The 18651-nt window shown below is 39.1% G+C and overlaps 1 protein-coding gene across 24 annotated transcripts in view; it reads right to left on the bottom strand.

The window, feature by feature from the left end:
• ppfibp2b (PPFIA binding protein 2b) overlaps nucleotides 1–18651 on the bottom strand; it is a 142418-nt gene that overhangs the window by 20440 nt on the left and 103327 nt on the right. For 8 of the 24 annotated variants that reach the window (XM_032523287.1, XM_032523288.1, XM_032523309.1 and 5 more), the window contains 14 exons: nucleotides 15194–15421; nucleotides 14035–14127; nucleotides 10974–11102; nucleotides 9038–9149; nucleotides 8854–8886; nucleotides 7293–7354; nucleotides 7071–7146; nucleotides 6859–6941; nucleotides 6640–6707; nucleotides 6479–6544; nucleotides 6250–6310; nucleotides 5943–5990; nucleotides 3062–3221; nucleotides 603–635 (listed from right to left, as the gene is read on the bottom strand). In XM_032523287.1, coding sequence (XP_032379178.1) covers nucleotides 603–635; nucleotides 3062–3221; nucleotides 5943–5990; nucleotides 6250–6310; nucleotides 6479–6544; nucleotides 6640–6707; nucleotides 6859–6941; nucleotides 7071–7146; nucleotides 7293–7354; nucleotides 8854–8886; nucleotides 9038–9149; nucleotides 10974–11102; nucleotides 14035–14127; nucleotides 15194–15421 — 1252 coding nt within the window. The remainder of the gene's footprint in view (nucleotides 1–602; nucleotides 636–3061; nucleotides 3222–5942; nucleotides 5991–6249; nucleotides 6311–6478; nucleotides 6545–6639; nucleotides 6708–6858; nucleotides 6942–7070; nucleotides 7147–7292; nucleotides 7355–8853; nucleotides 8887–9037; nucleotides 9150–10973; nucleotides 11103–14034; nucleotides 14128–15193; nucleotides 15422–18651) is intronic. The other 16 variants (XM_032523296.1, XM_032523312.1, XM_032523299.1 and 13 more) reach the window with 12 other exon arrangements.

Genomic DNA, 18651 nt, shown 5'->3' with positions numbered 1-18651 from the left:
CTTGCTCTTTCTCAGTGACATCCTGTTTAAGACATCCTGTGTGTGTGTTTGTTCTGTGAGGCAGTGAGAGCAAAAGGGGATGTCAGGTTACATTTGCCTTTGTTTACTTTGGATGTCTAAGCTAGTTGAACTGCACACATTCATTTTTTCTTGCATAATATCTTATATAGAACTGCACACATCCTAAAGCTTGCACTCCTTGCCCTCTCCCTCCTGCTTCAAACTCTGGCTTTGTGTAGGCTGATACATGGGTGGTTGTGTGCTTATATGCCTATTAGCTTTAAGTGTGTGTGTGTGTGTGTGTGTGTGCGTGTGTGCGTGTGTTTCAGTGAATGCTGATGCGAGAGAGCCAGGCTATCTTTGTCAGCTCTCTGAGTCATGAAGGATTCCTTATAATCCCGGTATCACCATGCCTCTGCTTACCCCTGAGGTATGGCTGTCAATCTTGTTTTGTTTATGACAACTGACAGCATTTTATTTGTCATAAAAGCTCTTTTGTATGGCTTCAGAGTCACAGCAACAAAATTAGCCAAATGACTTGGTTTTTATCAAAAGTGTATTTCCTGTGCTGACATTTGAATTTCTGTGTGGGCATACGGTACCTAAAGCCGGAGCACTGGCACTCCTGCAGCGAACTGCAGCCACAAGACAAACGCAGAAAAGAGCAAAAGATCCAACAGCAAAACAGACAGGAGGAGGAGATAGGGAGAAAGGGCACAGAGAAGAAAGCAGTTGGAGCAAAGTTAGTAGACGTTTACTTGAGTTGAAGAGTTATTCAATGGTTACAGTTTATTAGGCATTATATATTAGGTTTTTTGCTAAGGTCTGTTCAAGAACATATTTTCCCACTTAACCCCTGTGGTATTTTATTTTGGTGGTTTTAATTTATCTGCCAGAGAATATATATATATATATATATATATATATATATATATATAACTGAGGTGAATTGAAGTTTATTTGTGGTGCTAACAGCAGTGAACAATGACATCTGAAAGAAACAATGGGCCTTGTGCAAGAATATTTTTGTGTCTTTATCTCATATATCTTACTTCTCCTTTTCTGTGAGGTTCCAACTCTGATACACCAAACTCTCTTAACAGTACAAAGTGGTAAGAAATTGCATGAATTGAATACTAGGAGGTGACAGTTGGGAAGATGTGGTCATTAGCAGACCTAAACATAATCTGCAGATTGATTTATAGTTTTCAGCGGTGATCCAGAAGGAAAATCTGCTAAATTAGCAGACTATTTTTCTGCTTAGAGTGGAGATGTGTTAACATTAGCATTGACAAAAAGGTTTTAAATTGCAACATATCGCAGAATATTTATGATTAAAATCGCAACAGTATATCATGACAATTTCGGCAGGCGTCTGGTGATTCCCACCCCTAGTTAACGTTCTGAGTTTTATTTGCCTTTCTTTTTTTTTTTATCTGTGGGAAATTTGCGAAAAATCTGAGAAAATTCAGCAGAATTCTCCATCCACAGATTCCGTGTGGCCCTGGATGTCTGTTCTGCCTTGTTCATGGGCAAGTTTTAGTCACAAAAACCCAAGAGTTACCCAGGACTAAAAAGAAGAAATTCACACAACGGGGCTTAAAGTGCTCATATTATGCGCATTTTCAGGTTCATAATTGTATATAGAGGTTGTATCAAAATAGGTTTACATGATTTAATTTAAAAAAACACCATCTTTTTGTTGTACTACACATTGCTGCAGCTCCTCTTTTTACCCTGTGTGCTGAGCTCTCTGTTTCAGCCACTGAGTGAGGCATCTCACCTTTGTTCCATCGTTTTTGGGAGTTGCACATGCGCAGGCCTAGGTCAGCACTACAAGTTAGTCAGAAGCAGAGTATGTGGGCTTGCCACACTAGCAGCTAGCCTAGGCGAGCATTATAACGTGAATTACAAAGTGACGCACGTCCGTCACGGAAGTAAAGGCTGGACTACAACAGGGCGGTTTGGAGCAGTTTGCGAACAGTGTTTTCTGTTGGAGATGGTAATTTGAGTTTATTAGGGGTCCAAGGCTGTAGGAACCGAGGCTGTAGAAACCTTCTCCTCCTACAACTCCCGCTACAGCCTAAACCGTGCATGGTGAGGGGGTGCCATTTTAAGGACTGGTGCCAAACTCTGCAAGGACTACAGGCACAACATATATGTGTTCCCTGGATCCAACTGATATAGGCCCATTTCAGGCGAAAACCAGTCAGTATCTGGTGTTAGGGTTAGGATTAGGGTTCATCCGTGAAGAGAACACTCCTTCAAAGTGCCGACGCCATCTAATGTGAGACGCAATTGAATGTGAGAATTTTCCCACTCAAATACAACAACAAACTGCAGTCAGGGGGAGAGAGAGAGAGAGTGAGAGAGAGTGAGAGAAAGAGAAAGAGAGAGAGAGAGAGAGAGAGAGATAAACCCTAACCACAACACCAGATAATGACTGTTTTTGGACTCCCCCGGACCCCTCCAATACAGTAAAACTGCACATTTTAGAGTAGCCTTTTATTATGGCCAGCCTAAGGCACACCTGTGAACTAATCATGCTGTCTAATCATATCTTGATATGCCACACTTGTGAGGTGGATGGATTATCTCGGCAAATGAAAAGTATTCACTAATTCACTAACAATATTTGAGCAAAATAAGCCTTTTGTGTAAGTAAAAAAAGTCTTAGATCTTTGAGTACAGCTCCTGAAAAATGGGGGCAAAGACAAAAGTGTTGGGTTTATAATATAGTTCAGTGACTTGTAGGACCGGTCTGGACCACTCGTGAAAATTATTGTACTATGGAAGTACAAAACAAAACTTCTGCAAAGTGAATGCGACAAATTTTCTTAAATAAGTCGTACGCAACAACAAGTTAGTTTTTTCTAATGGTTCTTGCATGAGGCCCAATGTCCCACTTGCTCTGGGGAATCTACAGACTTAACCATCAACACCTTTCATTAAAAGTTTTCTTTCAAAAGGTAGAAAATACTGAAAATTATCTTTCGTGTGACAGGCAAAATAATAAAAACAAATTTTTTAGTGTCCTGTTGATTACATAAGAAAAACTTACTGAGAGTGTAGTCCCGGCCGTGGACAGGAGAAGGCTGGACCGGAGATAAACTCTCTCCATCTCTCTGTCTGTGGCCGTTCAGCTCGGCCATCGGCTTGCTCTTTTTACTTTTTAGTTTCCCCGGCAAAGTCTGGTACTTGCTCAGCTCCATGTGAGAATTCTGGAGAATATAAAAAACAAAACAGTGCGTTATATCTTAGTCTAGTCTAGCACCACATATCAAATAAATTACAATATCTGTTGAAAGAACAGAAGCCTCAGAATTCAATGATTCTTGATTTGAATTCAAATGTTTAAAGTTCTTCTTAGCAGATACCTTTGATGATCTTGGCACTTGGTAGCTATCTGCTTCTGATACTCTATGATAATAATAATAAAATTACATTGAAACTCAGTGATTTTAGATATGCAAAGTTCTATGTAAATCGCATTTCCTCTACATCTACTGTATATACAGGCTGGTCAGTCCCATTTAAATATCTTTCATAAGAAGACAAGAGCAGGGTCATGATTTGATTTGCTCATTTTCATTTGCTCTGTTGCATAACGGTGTGTCCTATGGGGGGTGAAAGGCTGATGATGCCAGAATCTGACCAGGCATTAAAGTCACTGGGGCTCTAAAGGAATAAGAGGAGAAAGGCCAGCAGAGAGAAACATCTGGGAGGCAGCTATAATGCTGAACACTACTGACAGCCACTTCAGGTGGGTATGGGCCCTTTGTGTGTGTGTATGTGTATGCGTGTATGTGTGTTTCAGTATGATCATGTGTGTGCTGCATGAATAGGCACTCAGAGGGTGACATTTTTTGCTTTTCACTGACAATCAATTTCAAAAAGTGATAGAAAATTCAGAAAGGTGATCTACTTTATAAATGGCGTTACTTAATAAATGCAACATAAGCACTAAGCCTCTGTGTAGCACACATTTGTTTTTGTGAATCCAGTACATAATTTCCATAGAGACTGTGGACTACAAACAACTTAAGCCATAAAACAATTTTTTACAACCGACACAATGTCCAATTTGACCTCTCTGTGGCTACATTTAAGAGAGCAGAAAGCCCAAAATGGATCCCAGGGGGTGTATTACAGATTCTTCTTTGCTTGCAGATCCTATCTCAACTGTTTGTTAGCCATCGTAATTAAGGTTAGGACCAAATTTAGGAAAAAAGCTATTATTACAGCTATTATTATTATTATTATTATTATTATTATTAGATTAGATGATACGTTTCTATCCTAATTTAAGATTGTAAAAGTGGATTACACAAGCATCCTCACTTCCCATAATCCTAAATATACTTTTAAGCTGTCCTAACTCTTTTGTGGCTCTCACAAGCAACTGCTAGACAGCTCTCATAACAGAGAGCACTGTGACAAATTCTACTGTACGGCGGGTTAAATCGGCTGTCCTACAATCAGAGTATGCCAGGCAGGCACAGGGCTGACATCCTCGCAGGTGGATGTGGTGGAGACAAGCTTGGACGTGTGCTACATTCCGTGTCCCAGATTGCTGCAAACTTGTACCAATCGTGTGGACATGCAAGCAGTTCTAAAAGCAACATCGTGGGTGAGCAACCGGTACAAGTCCGCAGCTATCGATAGACGCAAGACTTTGTTGGCAGCTTGTTGCTTAACGGTTAATGAAGGTTTAGCTATCGGACAAAAAAACAAACATTGAAATTAGCATTCCTAGTTTCAAATTGGTATTTAGGATTGTCTAACCTAAGATAAGATAGGATTTGTAGAGTTAGTTTATAGTTTTTTATTTTTAGTTTATATAGATTTGCTTCTATAATACCAAATTGGGAAAAAATCCATCCTTAGACTCTTCCTATCTTAAGACTTAAGATGGGAAGTATCTGTAATACAGCCCCAGGGGAACAATTTGATAATTGATTCAAAATAATGGGTGAATAAAGAAAGTAAAGCCCCCTATGTGTATGATGTAAATATGTAGGAACGTTTCTGAGAACATCCTTGCATCCCAGGTGCATGCATACCTTGATACAATTAATCTTTAATTCAATAAAGTCTTTGAAGTTTGACAAAGTCTTATCCATAAATGTTTTTTTTAATAAGAGCTACACTGTCAAACGTAAATGCACAGTAATATACTGGGAGCAGCTTCGCCAGTAAATTACTGTTTATGTCACGATTGTGAGTGTTTGTTGTAGTGTTTCCTATTTTATTTTGTAGTCTCTGTTTTCTTCCTTGTCATGTCTTGTTTTACTTCCTGCCTTGTGTTTTCTTGCCTTTGTGTTTCACCTGGTTCAGAGCCCCTGTGTCACCTGTCCCTTGTTTCTCAACCTCGTTACCCTGTGTATTTAGTCTCTGTGCTTTCTTTGTCTCTTGTTGGATCAGTGTATTGTCGGTTGTCGGTGTATTGTATAGTCTTCCCTTCCTGGTTGTCCCTGCGTTACTCTTCCTGGTAGTTTGTTCCTTCTCATGTCTTCTGGTTAATCTTCATTTGTGCCTGCCTGCCTTCTTGAGGATACATTATTTTGTGAGACTGTTTTATTAAATAAATTCTCAACTTGCAGTGTCTTCATCTATTCTCTGAATTCACAGTAATATACTGGCTGCAGTGTATCTTTATTTTCTCAAGATGCATTGGTATTAATAGTAAATACCTGTAATCTTTAACATTCGCATATAGTGCTGTTATATTATTTTCACCTAGCATGCATTTCACAGTATGATCCTGTATAAGATTAAAACAGTAAGCTACTGTTTTAAAGTCAAATTCTGGAGACCGAATTAAAATTAAGTGGACCCTATCCCTGCTATATAATGAACAGTAATGTTTAATTGCACAGTGTATGTTTTTCTAAGGGTTTGGTAAAGGTTAGTCTGTGTAAAGTCATGCAGCGGATCAGTACCTCTGCCCTTGTGTCTGATTCAGTTTCAATTGGTAGGATCTCTACAGCCTATAGCCAACACAGATACAGGAGAGAAAGAAACACGCACACAGACAGGCAAACAAGTTAGCAGGTTAGCAATCACACAATCAGATTAAAGTTTTTGTTATTTAGAAAGAACATAGTTAGTGTGCATATTGATCAAATATTTAAGAAGCAGCAGCAGATGTAGCAAGTTGGATTCAATCACATTCATCCGTTAAATTAGATTAAAGTATTATTAAAGTCAATCAGTAGCAGGGAAGTAATTTTATATGCACTAACAAACCTTTTGTAAGGATCCACTCTGCAACTCTTCAAGACTGCTGGACAATAACCTGTGCTGATGCCTGGAAAAAAAATGATTTTATATATTATACATATACGCCACCATATAAACTCCATTAGCTAACATATGTTTGCCTACACGTTGAGGGAAAGCAACATTTCATTTTTGGACAACGTAAAAGTCTGCCAGGTTAAACAGAAGTCACACAAACAAAAAATCTTCTACTTACCATGGTCCATTAAAGAAGCTTGTATCCCCAGTGGACAGCAGTGATGTGTCCATAGAGTTCTGGATACTACCACAAATGGGACAAAAAGGGGTAAGCTTAATAGTAAGTTAGAAAAGTTAGTAAGTGAGATGTGTGTGCAAATGTATTTGGAGTGTTTATACCTGGAGTCCAAATCTCTCTGGTAAGGAGATGCAAGTAGCATAAGCGGAGAAGACCCTCTTGATGACCTCTATCCAGAGACAAAAACAATTATTTTTCAGTTTTTCTTAACATATCTTTAAGCAAATAGTCCATTTTGGGGGAGGCAGTTTCCAGTATTGCTTAAAATTCCATTCACATGGATAGAGGTTGTAAAAAAAGTATATTCTTCATAACCTTACCTCTGATCTGACAATGTCAGAGTGTGCTTTGTGTGTGATGGCTCGGAGTCTTAAACTGCCACTCAGCTCCTCTTCACTACTCCCTGGTTGTTGAACACAGAAATATTACACACAACACAATTAAAATAACTATGAAGGAGAGGAGAGTGTTTCCTACATTGTACTTTCAACCAAAACAAGTATTTGAGGAAAAAAAAGGATGTAATTCTTACCCTGTGTGAGTGCCATGACTTCCCTCATCTTTCTGTACTGGCCAAGCAGAATGGTCAGCTCCTCTATACGCCGATCCTGTTATCAGCAAGACACAAATATTTTGGCTTTTGTAAATCAAGTAAAAATAATGGGCCCCTTTATCTTCATCAAAACAACTCTCAAACTGAACATTAAATAAACTTTCAACACAGTAGTAATTTAAAAAAATAGGTTTCATTTACCTTTTCATCATTTGAAGCCAACAAAGACTCCATCCCCACCTTCAGCCTCTGGTATTCATGGTCTAACAATGAAAAACAAGGTATCGAAATGTTATTTTGGACTCACTGTAACCTCACGTCTTTTTAATTTAGGGCTCTCTGATGGGTGCCTGATGTGATGTTGGCGACAGACATGACAGTCATGCTAATGCGAATAAACAAGCCAAACAAATACACACTGACAGCGCGATTGCCCATACACCATCACCTGTGACACACACTGCAGCTTTTCATAGTGATATAACTGGTGTTCAAGAGTGGCAACTATGCATATAACAACATAAAACCAAGTTCTCTTCTGGATTCCAAAAGCAACACAATACAAACACACAAACACATACACAAATCTGGGATGTCATTCAATGTCCTTTCACATACAAACACTTATTGTAATGGGGAACTCCACCAATCTTATAAATAAAGGTCAGTCTACTAATACTACTCAGTCTGTGAATACAGTTGTTTTATATTTTCTTTCGCAATTTAGAATAGACACAAACATACAGCTGGTACAGCATTTATCAGACAAGGAGGGTCTAACGAAAAAAGATGCTATTGGTTGAATTGTGGTTAACCAATGTTTTTGGAGCTTGACCCATGACTAAAAATCTGGATATCTTGGCTTCTGCTGCTGCATTGATTTTTTCTTCTGTCTCTTGTGAATCTCACAAGGTCTTATGGAAGTGATAAATTGCTAAATGCTAAATTGCTGGAGTTCAGAAAATATGGCTTAGGCAAACCAAAAGAGACTCAAGCTAACATGTGACATGTTAGATTGAACTGTACATTGAGGTTTTTACACACTGATACCACGGTCACTGAGACAGCATAAACTGACACTTAAGAAGCAGGTGTTTGATTGTGGTTTGTTAATGCACCAGCATTAAATTGTAGATCAAGGCAGCAAGAATAATGTATGTGTATGTGTCTGTGGCAGAGGAGGGCGGCGTTTGAGAGAGAGAGAGAGAAAGAGAGAGAGAGCGCTATGTAATGTTGCAGCTGGAGGTTCAATAATATCATGTAGCATCATGCAGAGCTATTCTCTATTCTTCTGATTTCTGAACTTTCAGAAAGATTTTAAAACTCTTGGTCCAGTCTTTGAATCAAATATTTCTAATTTGATTCAAAATATGCCATTTTGTTGGCAAGTAGCTATGTCATCATACCAGCCGGAAGGTTTGAAAGGATGTAGTCTTAATGCACTTTGGTTTGATAAAGGCAGAATGTTTACAACGACCAACACAAACTGAAGCTCGGATGTGGTCCAAGTTCAATCAAAACACTCCACCACCTCAATAGGAGGCTACTAACCTTAAAAATTTAAAGGCACTACTTTCTATTTTGGTTTTGTTGAGACATGAGCCAAAATCATTGCATCAATTTACAACACTATTCTGACTAAGTATTTGTTACAAAGCTACATATCATGACAAAAACCGAGAAATCCAGTTGTCAAGTGGCTACAAAGGCAGAGCATGTTGGTTGAAAATTTGACCCATAACAACAGCACACCGTGCCTTACATTTGTTAATCAGATGCTTGATATACAGCTCCTCTACAGCAGGGGTCAGCAGAGAGACAAAAACAAGTAAAGTGCACAGCAGAGGAGAGAGGGACATGTTAATTAGATGTTACAGTAAGTGACTCTCATGCACATATCCACACTGACAGATGTGAATCTAAAGTGATTGGTCAGCTGTGAGTACCTCTCTCTGTGTTGTCATTGGCTGTGCCGCCTCTGGCCAGCAACTGGGTCTGCAGGCATTCGATCTCAGTGTCTTTGGAGGCCAGGAGCTGCTGCAGCTCTGATATTTCTGCCTGTGAAGGAAAGAGTACATGTTTGTGAACTGTGTCTTCACAACTCTGCGAATTCCAGGTCATTGGATAACAAGGAGTTGTAGGCAGTTTAAGTCTAAGGCAACCAGACTTGTCCTCTAAAAACAACAATGTTGTCTACTGGCAGAATTCAAATTCTGTATGTGATTTACAGGTTAACGTTTAATAGCATTCATGTGAGAGCCACCATCTGGACAAGGGACATTCATCTGAAGAGAGTGATTTATATCTACAGGCCAAAAAAGTCAGATTATTAGAAAGAGGAGTTCATGTGTCACCAGAAACGTACAACACGCTGTCCAACATCAGTTCCCATCTCTATTAATAAGGTATTGATGACTCTCAAATGACTGACCGGACTGTCTTATGACTAACAGCTAATTGCTTGGTCACACTTGCACCAATGTCTGAGATTTTTTTACTTCTCATCACTTCCATTAAAGCTCACATGACTTATGAATTAAGAATGTGTTTATGGTTTTGGTGCCACAAAGAGCCTTTGTAAATTCGGACCCCATTCTCTCTCCCCAAAAATAAAAACGTTTATCTGTATCAGGGTACCCTGATGGCCCAGGGACTAAAGCGTCAATCATGAACAGCAACGTCCCCAGTTTGTGTTTTGCCAGGTTGTTTTGTTTAATGTCCTTCAAATAAAGGCATGAAAATAATTTCCTCTATGAATTTAAAACTTTTACTTCTAGTTAACACTGCAATCAACAACTGCAAAATTTAGCAATGTGTGCCACATTTCTGAGCTTGTGATTTAGCCTGCACCTAGTTAAGAGTAAACAGAAGGCTTGGTGTGTTTTTCGTCAACCTAATCTGAGTTGAAGATAAAAGGATAACACATAATAGGGACAAAGCTGCTCAAGAATGACAGCTGGACACAACAGGTGTCAGAAAACAGGTGTGTGCACAACCTTGCATGTTTACAATGGTGGTATGCTATAAGTGCAGACTAAACACCTCCTCCAGCTGCCTCACAATAAAAGCCTATAAGCCGCACAAGCCTACAATAGAAGCAAGATATAGTGTTGAAGTGGGCAGAGGCACAGGACATTTCAAAGAGACTGTAGAGTTATGGTATGGCTATTAGTATCTTTCCTGTATGTTCCTAAATAATGATGTTTTCCATCAGTTTAGCATGTTGAAGTCCACACAAATTATGATTAAGTCCATCCACTTTCCACACTATCTGTCAATAGGTACATCTCACTGCCTACAGGGGTCTTCACACTGAGACATTGCCTGGTGCAACTTTAATACATGGAGTAATAATTATCTGTAATATGCATGATCACACACGACCGATGCATACTTGTCAAAATCATATGGATTTACACTATACATTCAAACTCTCATTAAAAAGACCGAAAGCAAGAAAGACAATTAAATGCAGAAGGATGGAAGACCTTTTTCTGTTTCTTCACATAAGCACATATACCTTGTCAAAATCAGAATGTTTTACTATCTATTTTTTTCTTGGCTTTCTAACTCTCATTCCTACCTACATAAGTATTTGTGATTTGTAAGGGAAGTTCAGCCACACATCACAAGACCAACAACAGAAAAACAAGGAGGATCAGGAGGATGAAGAAAAGCTGCACGTGCAAAATAAGGATGAAGAGGAAGATGAGAAGCATATGGGCCAAAAGAGAGCAGTGTTGGGAAGAGGTTGAAAAGGAGGAAGACAGAGGGAGGCAGAGTTTTAGCAAAAGGACTCTGTAGTACTAATTAGAGTAAAGGAATAAACTCAGAAGTGACGACCAAGAAGACAAGAGGCAGAATAGAAAGAAGAGAAGGCACCTGGGTGCTGCGCCAGCGCTCCTCCCAGTGCTGCTTCTCCAGCTGTGTGTGCTCCACAGTCAGCTTGAGGCTGGACAGCTGGGTCATGAGCGACTGGTAACACACATGGAGAGAGTAAGAGATAGAGAGCTAGAGAAAGCAGAGACACAGAAAGAGGGTAATGATGGGGGAGGGAGGGATTTAGAAATAAGGAGAAAGAGAAGAAGAGCGGAAAAAGTGAAGAGAGCAAGCCACAGAGAGGGGTTAGTAGAGAAGAACAGAGGATACAAATACAGAAAGTGAAGGAGCGAGAGGAGGAAGGAAGCACTGTAAGCACAGAGAAAGCAAAGGCAGTTTGCAATAACAAACAATGTGTTAGGAGAGGAGACAGATGTTTTCCTACCAAAAGATAACCTCTTATTGGTCCATTGTTATGAAGCCACGATGTGCAATCAAATTTAGTTCAAACCATTATATAACTTTTAGAACAGACTTCAGATTTTCTAAAAATACCCAGTATATAAGGCTGACTTATAGGAACATTTGTATAAAATGAGGCTACTGCTGATGGTGTAGCTGAAAAAAATGGTCCGGTCTGAATATTTATTAACTTCAATAAAGTGGGTTATAAAAAGGTGATGCTGATAAAAAATATATATGTGGAAAAGCAAGATAATTTGTATCATGACAATATTAATACATCCAAAATCTCAGTAGTACCTATTTTCCTCACTAGATGTTTTTCAAATTAGCCACCTTTTTACTAGACAGCTGCTTGGCATTCACAATAAAACATTTCCTTTCTACAGTCTTTGTCATGCACATGCATAAACATAAACAGCAGATTAGAAATCCAGTTAGTTGCATGTAAATGTGGCCAAGAACTTGCCTTTTTTCAGGAAGAATCTAGCTTGAAAGGTTTCTCTAATCCCCTGTCCTGAATATGGAAACCAGGTTTCTAGTATTGATTACATTTTAGAATTACGATTGCTACAGAAAGCTGTCTGTAACCTGGACACTTACTACTTAATACTACAACTACTACTACTACTACTACTACTACTACTAATAATAATAATAATAATAATAATAACTTTATTTGTATAGTACTTATTTAAACAATGTCACAAATTGCTTCACAAAACACATTAGAATTCCCCCCTAAAAAGAGAAGAAAAAGTAACCATACGAAATGGAACACTACAGGAATAGTTTAAATTTTTCAAAACACTTTTTCGCTTTCTTGCTGAGAGTTTCATGAGAAGATACCACTCTCACCCCTTTTAAGATAAATATGAAGGCACTGCTAGCAGCCAGTTAGCTTAGCTTAGCCTAAAGACCGTAAACAAAGAGCAGCTAGCCTGGTTCTGTCCAAAGGGAACAGAATAATTAACACAGCATATCTTGTTTGTTTAATCTAGAGGTAGACCAATAAATTGGCCGATATTAGCTCACTGCAGATATGTGTATATATGTGTATGCTGCATATAAATGTTTTATGTTATGTGTTTATGCTATCTGCAATCTGGTAGATTGTATAATAATAATATTAGTATCAGCCTAAAGAAACAACAACAAGTAATGGTTTTACAGGGATTATATGCCAGACTATTTCTCAGCCAGGGGCAGTAATTTCCTGGAGTCTCTGTTGGAGGTTTCAGGATGTATATTTCCCAAAATGTAAACAAATTGGTGTGACAATTCCATGGTTTTGTGTGAAATCTTCTTGACAACTTGTCCAGTTTTACAGTTCTCTAGGGAAAGCCAAAAACTAGTATCATATGTATACACTGTGTATAAATGTAATTTGTTAGGGGTTTTCAGCACATTTTTAATTTCAGCATTTTGAATTCATTAATTTCCTATTTCTAAATGGTTAGGTTTATGTTGCTGTAAGTTAAAGGAAAATTCCAGTCGATTCCAACATAGCTCTGTTATTTATAAATTTGGAGTGCTGTCAGTGGAGAGAAACATTGAAACAATCGATGTTGCCTACACCGTGTTATCCACGTGCTAGCGTTAGCACCCAACAGGCTTAAACAGGGCAAGTTATAAACGTGTTTTTAGCTTATAAACATGTTCAAAATGTCATTAAAAGTGCCTACCCATGTGAAGTGATTCATTCCAAGTGAACACAGAGAATCTGACTGCAGTAGATGTGAAAAAAATGCATTAAAGTTGTGTTAATTCAAGCTGGGTTTAGTTCCGTTGAGACAGCAGTTAGAGAGCTTAGTCTACAAACAACAACACAGAAAAAAGATAAACCAAAAACATGTAGGCTATCAATTTAATGATTAAATAATTGTGTCTCCACACTTACTTCACTTATAACTTGTCTCCTCCTAGTTGTACTACAGCACTTACTTTTAAAAAATAAGCATTTTTTAAAATATGTTTGTATCTCGTTTCTGTGTTGTAGTTTGTAGACTGTCCTGAAGAACTCCTCGCAGTATCGACACAGGAACTAAACAGAGCTAAATTAGCCAAACTTTCATGCATTTCTTTCACATTTACAGCAATCAGATTCACTGTGTTCACTCGGAATGAATCAATTCACATGGGTAAGTCACTTTTAATGATATTTTGAACATGTTAAGAGGCTAAAACACCTGCCCTGTTTAAGCCTGTTGGGTGCTAACACTCTAGAATAACACGGTGTAGGCAGCACCAATTGTTTTCATCTGACAGCACTCAGACAAAAGAGCTATGTGTTGGAATCGACTGGAATTGTCCTTTAAATAATGCCAGTGTTCTTTTTGGTTGTATGTTTGTTGTTGTAATGACTGTAGCAATGCTGTCTAATGCTGGGTACAATATAGTACATCTTACTTTAATTCCACTTTAACCCTGCAGCTGAACTTCACATTTGTCTTCAACACCTACAGTATGTACAGTCCAATGCACATTATCAATTCAGTCACTCTTCCTTCCAGACTGCTGGAACAACAGTAACATATAACAAAATGTATGTCTTACTTGTATAATCCACAACATATGACCTATATGTACATATGTAAAACTGGTTAAGGTTGGCTGATCATAGAGATGTGAGGTGTTTGTGCTATGTTGATTTAACAAGTACCTTGGTAGCTCTTAGTTTCCTCTCATACTGGCCCTTCTCTTGCTCCAGCTCCTCCACTTTGCTTTTCAGATGCTTCATTTCTTGTAACAAATCCTGCAGAATAACCAAAACACATAATTGTTTACTGCATATGACTTTTTCAAGGCCAGATTTAGCAGTCTTAACAGTCATGCAGGTGAGTTTACCTACTTGTGCACAATTATTTTGAAATTTCAAAAACTATTAATTCTGAAAATGACAAAAATCACATCTACAGTAAATGTCAAAATCAGCAACTGTGCACAGGCCAACATATAACTGGGAGGGGATTCAAACATCAGGATCACATTCACTGCAGTTATAAAGGTCTCCAGGACTGAGCGGTACAGTGGTTAATAAAGGAAACATGATACTCCTGAAACAGATACCACAGCGTGCAGTTATCAACAACCAGGAAAAGGATGAACCCGAAGACCCAGAACAAGACTCAAAGCTGTTCCAGGCTGCCATCACTGCCATTGTCCAAAGCAAAACTTGTACAATACATATTACTATACATGACCCATCCACCTGGTCAGTGTAGGAGGAAACCGACAGATGTCAACTTTGTTAGTAGAGGGAGAAACCACTGTCATGCAAGCAAACCACATCTAATGAAATAACAACAGAATGCCTGGTCCAAAACCCAATTTTATAGGATTAAAAAAAAAATTCTGATTGGGACTGAGATGTGTTTTTCCAAATACTTCAAATACTTAGATAGGCAGAGAAAGGTGCCAGTTTCTCAATTAATATGCCCTTAGCATATACTGTACCTGCAAACAATTACAGTAGGTTATACTACTTGTGGCTATTGTAGGGTTTCTTATTTTACCATATTGTTACAGAATCAGCTTCTACAACCTTGATAACCTCTTAAAAGGATAAAAGTATTTGGAAAACCAATCAAAGTCTTCATATCTGCAAGACCCCGAGTAGAGCATGGCCCCAACATCCTGTAGTGCACACACAGACACTCTGCAGACACACTAGTGTCACACAAGAGTTTTAGTTTAGTTTAATTCTGTGGACATTTCCAAATACCGGGTGGTGTGTGGACTGGTTAAAAAGGAAGAAGAGAAGAAGAGAAGAAATGATGGGGAAGGATGGGAAGATGAGTTCATCCATCAAGTCTCCCTACATGTACAGTCTGTCCTCCATTGTGCATCCGGGCATCAGAGCCAGACGGGCCCAGGTCTGAGCTGGCTAACCCAACCTGAGGGCCGTGGCCTGGGGTTTGGCTGCCTCCGGGTTCCCCCTGCTGGGCCTCCCTTTCCTCCAGAGCCCGTTTTTCCAGAATACGAGTGCTGATCTCCTCCTGAAACCTGCACATCTGCTCCTGAAGCTCACTGATGAGATTTACCACACACTGGGAGGGATGGAGTGATGGAGCGAAATGAAAGGCAATGAAAGAGATGAATTGTGAGATAAAGAGAACAAAACAGATATGAATGAAAGTGAGTTGCGAGAGGAGAGGAGAGGAGATTAACATATTTGGTAATCTCGTCACTATTTGTGAATGCCTGTTTCCATATCTCAAAGGCTTCTACTGCGGAACCTCAAAACTTCACATAATGCTAAAAAACATCTGAACAACATACAAAACATTAATTTGTGAAAATGAGTGCAGAAGAAGGAATTAAAACGATTTAAAATAAGATAATAATAACTTAAGGATAAGGAGACATAACCAACAGCAGCTCAAATGGCACACTACAACATACAACACCACTGAAGAACCCAACACTAGCTTCCCTTAATACTAAGGCATATAATATTATTCAATAATTGCAGATGTATCAAATCAGTGCATATATTGGCCAACAAGTAAACAAAAGCAAGGCATTAGTAAGCATTTTGTTTTTGTCCAAAAGATCATCTATTGGCTGATGTATTTTTACTTGAACTCCCAAATATCAATACCTGTTGGGCTATAGTTTCTACACTAGGCTTAAGCGATCACATGTCTGTTAAATATTATATTTTTATTAAAAATTAAAGTACCATTCCCTGAAGAAGACCCAAACCACAATACTTTTCTAAACCTAACCAAACAGTGTTGGTGCCTAAACCTAACCAAACTGACACTTTAAATACATGTTTAAAACTAAGACAGGCTCCAATTTATGAAACGCTCCTATGTGACGTTTGAGAGGGTAGAAAAAACAACCAATATTGTTGTATGGTTTGGACAACTTATTGGAAATTATACCCAGAGAGAGGAAGACAGGAAAAGAAGAGAGAGTCACTAGAGACAAACAAAGAGTGACAAAAGACATTCAGGTAGACAGAAGAATGCATACAGTACAAGTGCTCTATGATGTGTATTACTTGTGAAATGTTTTCACAGCCAGTTACATAAAACAAAAATACATGGTCATCAATTTGTTTCTGAAAAGCTGTTATTTTATTAATGCAATGTGTTCATCACACAAATGTGAGTTTGTGTGTGGTGTTGGAGTGGTTTCTTCAGATGAAAGTGTTTGGCCCTCAGGAATGCTTACTCCATTCTTCTTGCCAGCCGACCGGAGACTTGCAGCTGTTACAAACCACACACGCACACAAACACACCCTCACTTTGGCTAACAAAAATGTAGACCGCTGTCAGTTGCCATTGTAACATACCGCTGTACATTGGATAAGTTGGATTTGGATGAGTATGCATGTGTATATGATCAGACACAGTATCTCATTACTACACACACTAAGCATTAATCTTAAAACAGCTCTGTTGTACACCAAAGAGGCAGAACTGCTGTTGAGATTTAGGTGGTGGAGCCTCAAGCTCAGAGATGCAGTGATCCAGCTTGAGAATAAGACTAAAGGAAATGAATAAGTGCAGCTATTTCTTCCCTGAGCAAACAAGTATTAAAGTGTCCTTGACAATTCTATCAATAATTAAATTAAGTCTTAGGCAGTGTCCTCATTTAGGATCTTAGTGGCTTTAAGGTCAAAGGTCCTCCTGAGAGTGTTGTAACCGTGAATGTAACCGGTACCTTCTACCCAACTTCAATAGGAAGAAAAGGCTGTTATCCGGTTGATGCAGATATTTAATAATTCTCCTAGCCTTATTCTTGCAGAGCCTAGTGTAAATGTCCTTTAAGCAGGGTAGGGCAAGTTGAGGTCTGTGATCAATAACTGTGTCATCAACAAAGTTGATGATGGTGTTGGTGTCAAAAGTGACAACCCAGAGGGCTTGCCGCCATAGCCGGTGTTTCTGGTAGTACACAGTGGTAGGGCATACACGATTACTTGCCCGCTGCCCCAACCTTTGTTTTGTTTTCATTGAAATAATTAAATAAAACCAAAGCACCCCTACTACAAAGTTGTTATACAGGCAGAACACCAGCGACTCAAAACACAGCCCTGGGGTGCTCCGGTGATAAAGACAAGGATGGATGGTGTGTACGCCCACCCTCACCACCTGGGGTCTGCCTGTCAGAAAGTAAAAGATCCACATGCACAGTGAGGTGTTTAATACCAGGTCCTTGAGCTTTGAGGTCCTTTCCCTGGAGGGAACTATGGTGTTAAATACTAATCTGTGAATCAATGAACAGCAATCTTACATAGATTCCTTTCTTTTCCAGGTAAGATAGGGTGGTGTGGAAATGTGTGCTATGTCGTCTTCTGTCAGTTGGGACGGAAGGCAAACTGTAATGCGGGCAACTGTCCTGGACAGTCATGTCATTTTTGACCAGTTGTTTAAAGCATTTCATCACTACAGAGGTGAGTGCCATTGGGAGGTAGTCATTAAGGCAGGCTGGTCTTGTTCTCTTGGGTACAAGAATGATGATGGACTCCTTGAAGCATGTAGGTATGACAGACTGAGCCAGTGACAAGTTGAATTTAATGGTGAATACCGGTGCTAGTTAATCAACAGACAATTTGAGGACCAACCCACTGATACTGTCAGGTCCTACTGCTTTCTTGGTGTTCACATGCTTGAAAGCCCTCCTCCATAATGTTCAGACAGGGAAATCATTCTGCTTCAGCTGTTTCTGCTCATTGGCTTCCAATGGCATCAAATCAAGCATACATTGCTATAGATGCATCAGCACTTGACAAGGAGAAGTGGGTGGGTTAGTGATCTATCTTAATTTAATTCTGGGGTTGCCTGGAATTGTGGTAGCCAAACCACCGCAATGTCTTGGAACCAAAGTGTGAAAACATCACAGCAACAAGTGTTGATTTGTATCAGATATGTCACTGAAATGAATACTTTTAAGGATCTTAAGTTCAGAATTTTTCCACGCAAGCTCGGTAGAGTAGAGTTAGATCATACTTTCAAAAAGGCAGACAAAACTGACAGATAAGTCTTACAGGATTGTGAATGTCCTGTGAATGACCAATTTTTTCCCACAGTACATCATGTCATTTTTTAAATATCTTTCCATCTGTCTGTTCCTATCTCTCCATCCTCTGTCTACTCCTGCTGATGCTCATCATGTTCCATCATGTGTGTGTGCAAAACATGGGCCTCTGCATGTCAAAAATGCTTCATCGTGTTTATTCAATCAAAGCATCGCCAGGGGTGCTGGATGCCTTGCGATAGCTTCACACACACACACACACACACACACACACACACACACACACACA

Source organism: Etheostoma spectabile, chromosome 8, assembly GCF_008692095.1.
Source record: "Etheostoma spectabile isolate EspeVRDwgs_2016 chromosome 8, UIUC_Espe_1.0, whole genome shotgun sequence".
NCBI classification, from domain to species: domain Eukaryota; kingdom Metazoa; phylum Chordata; class Actinopteri; order Perciformes; family Percidae; genus Etheostoma; species Etheostoma spectabile.
This window is presented reverse-complemented; position numbering and strand designations above follow the sequence as displayed.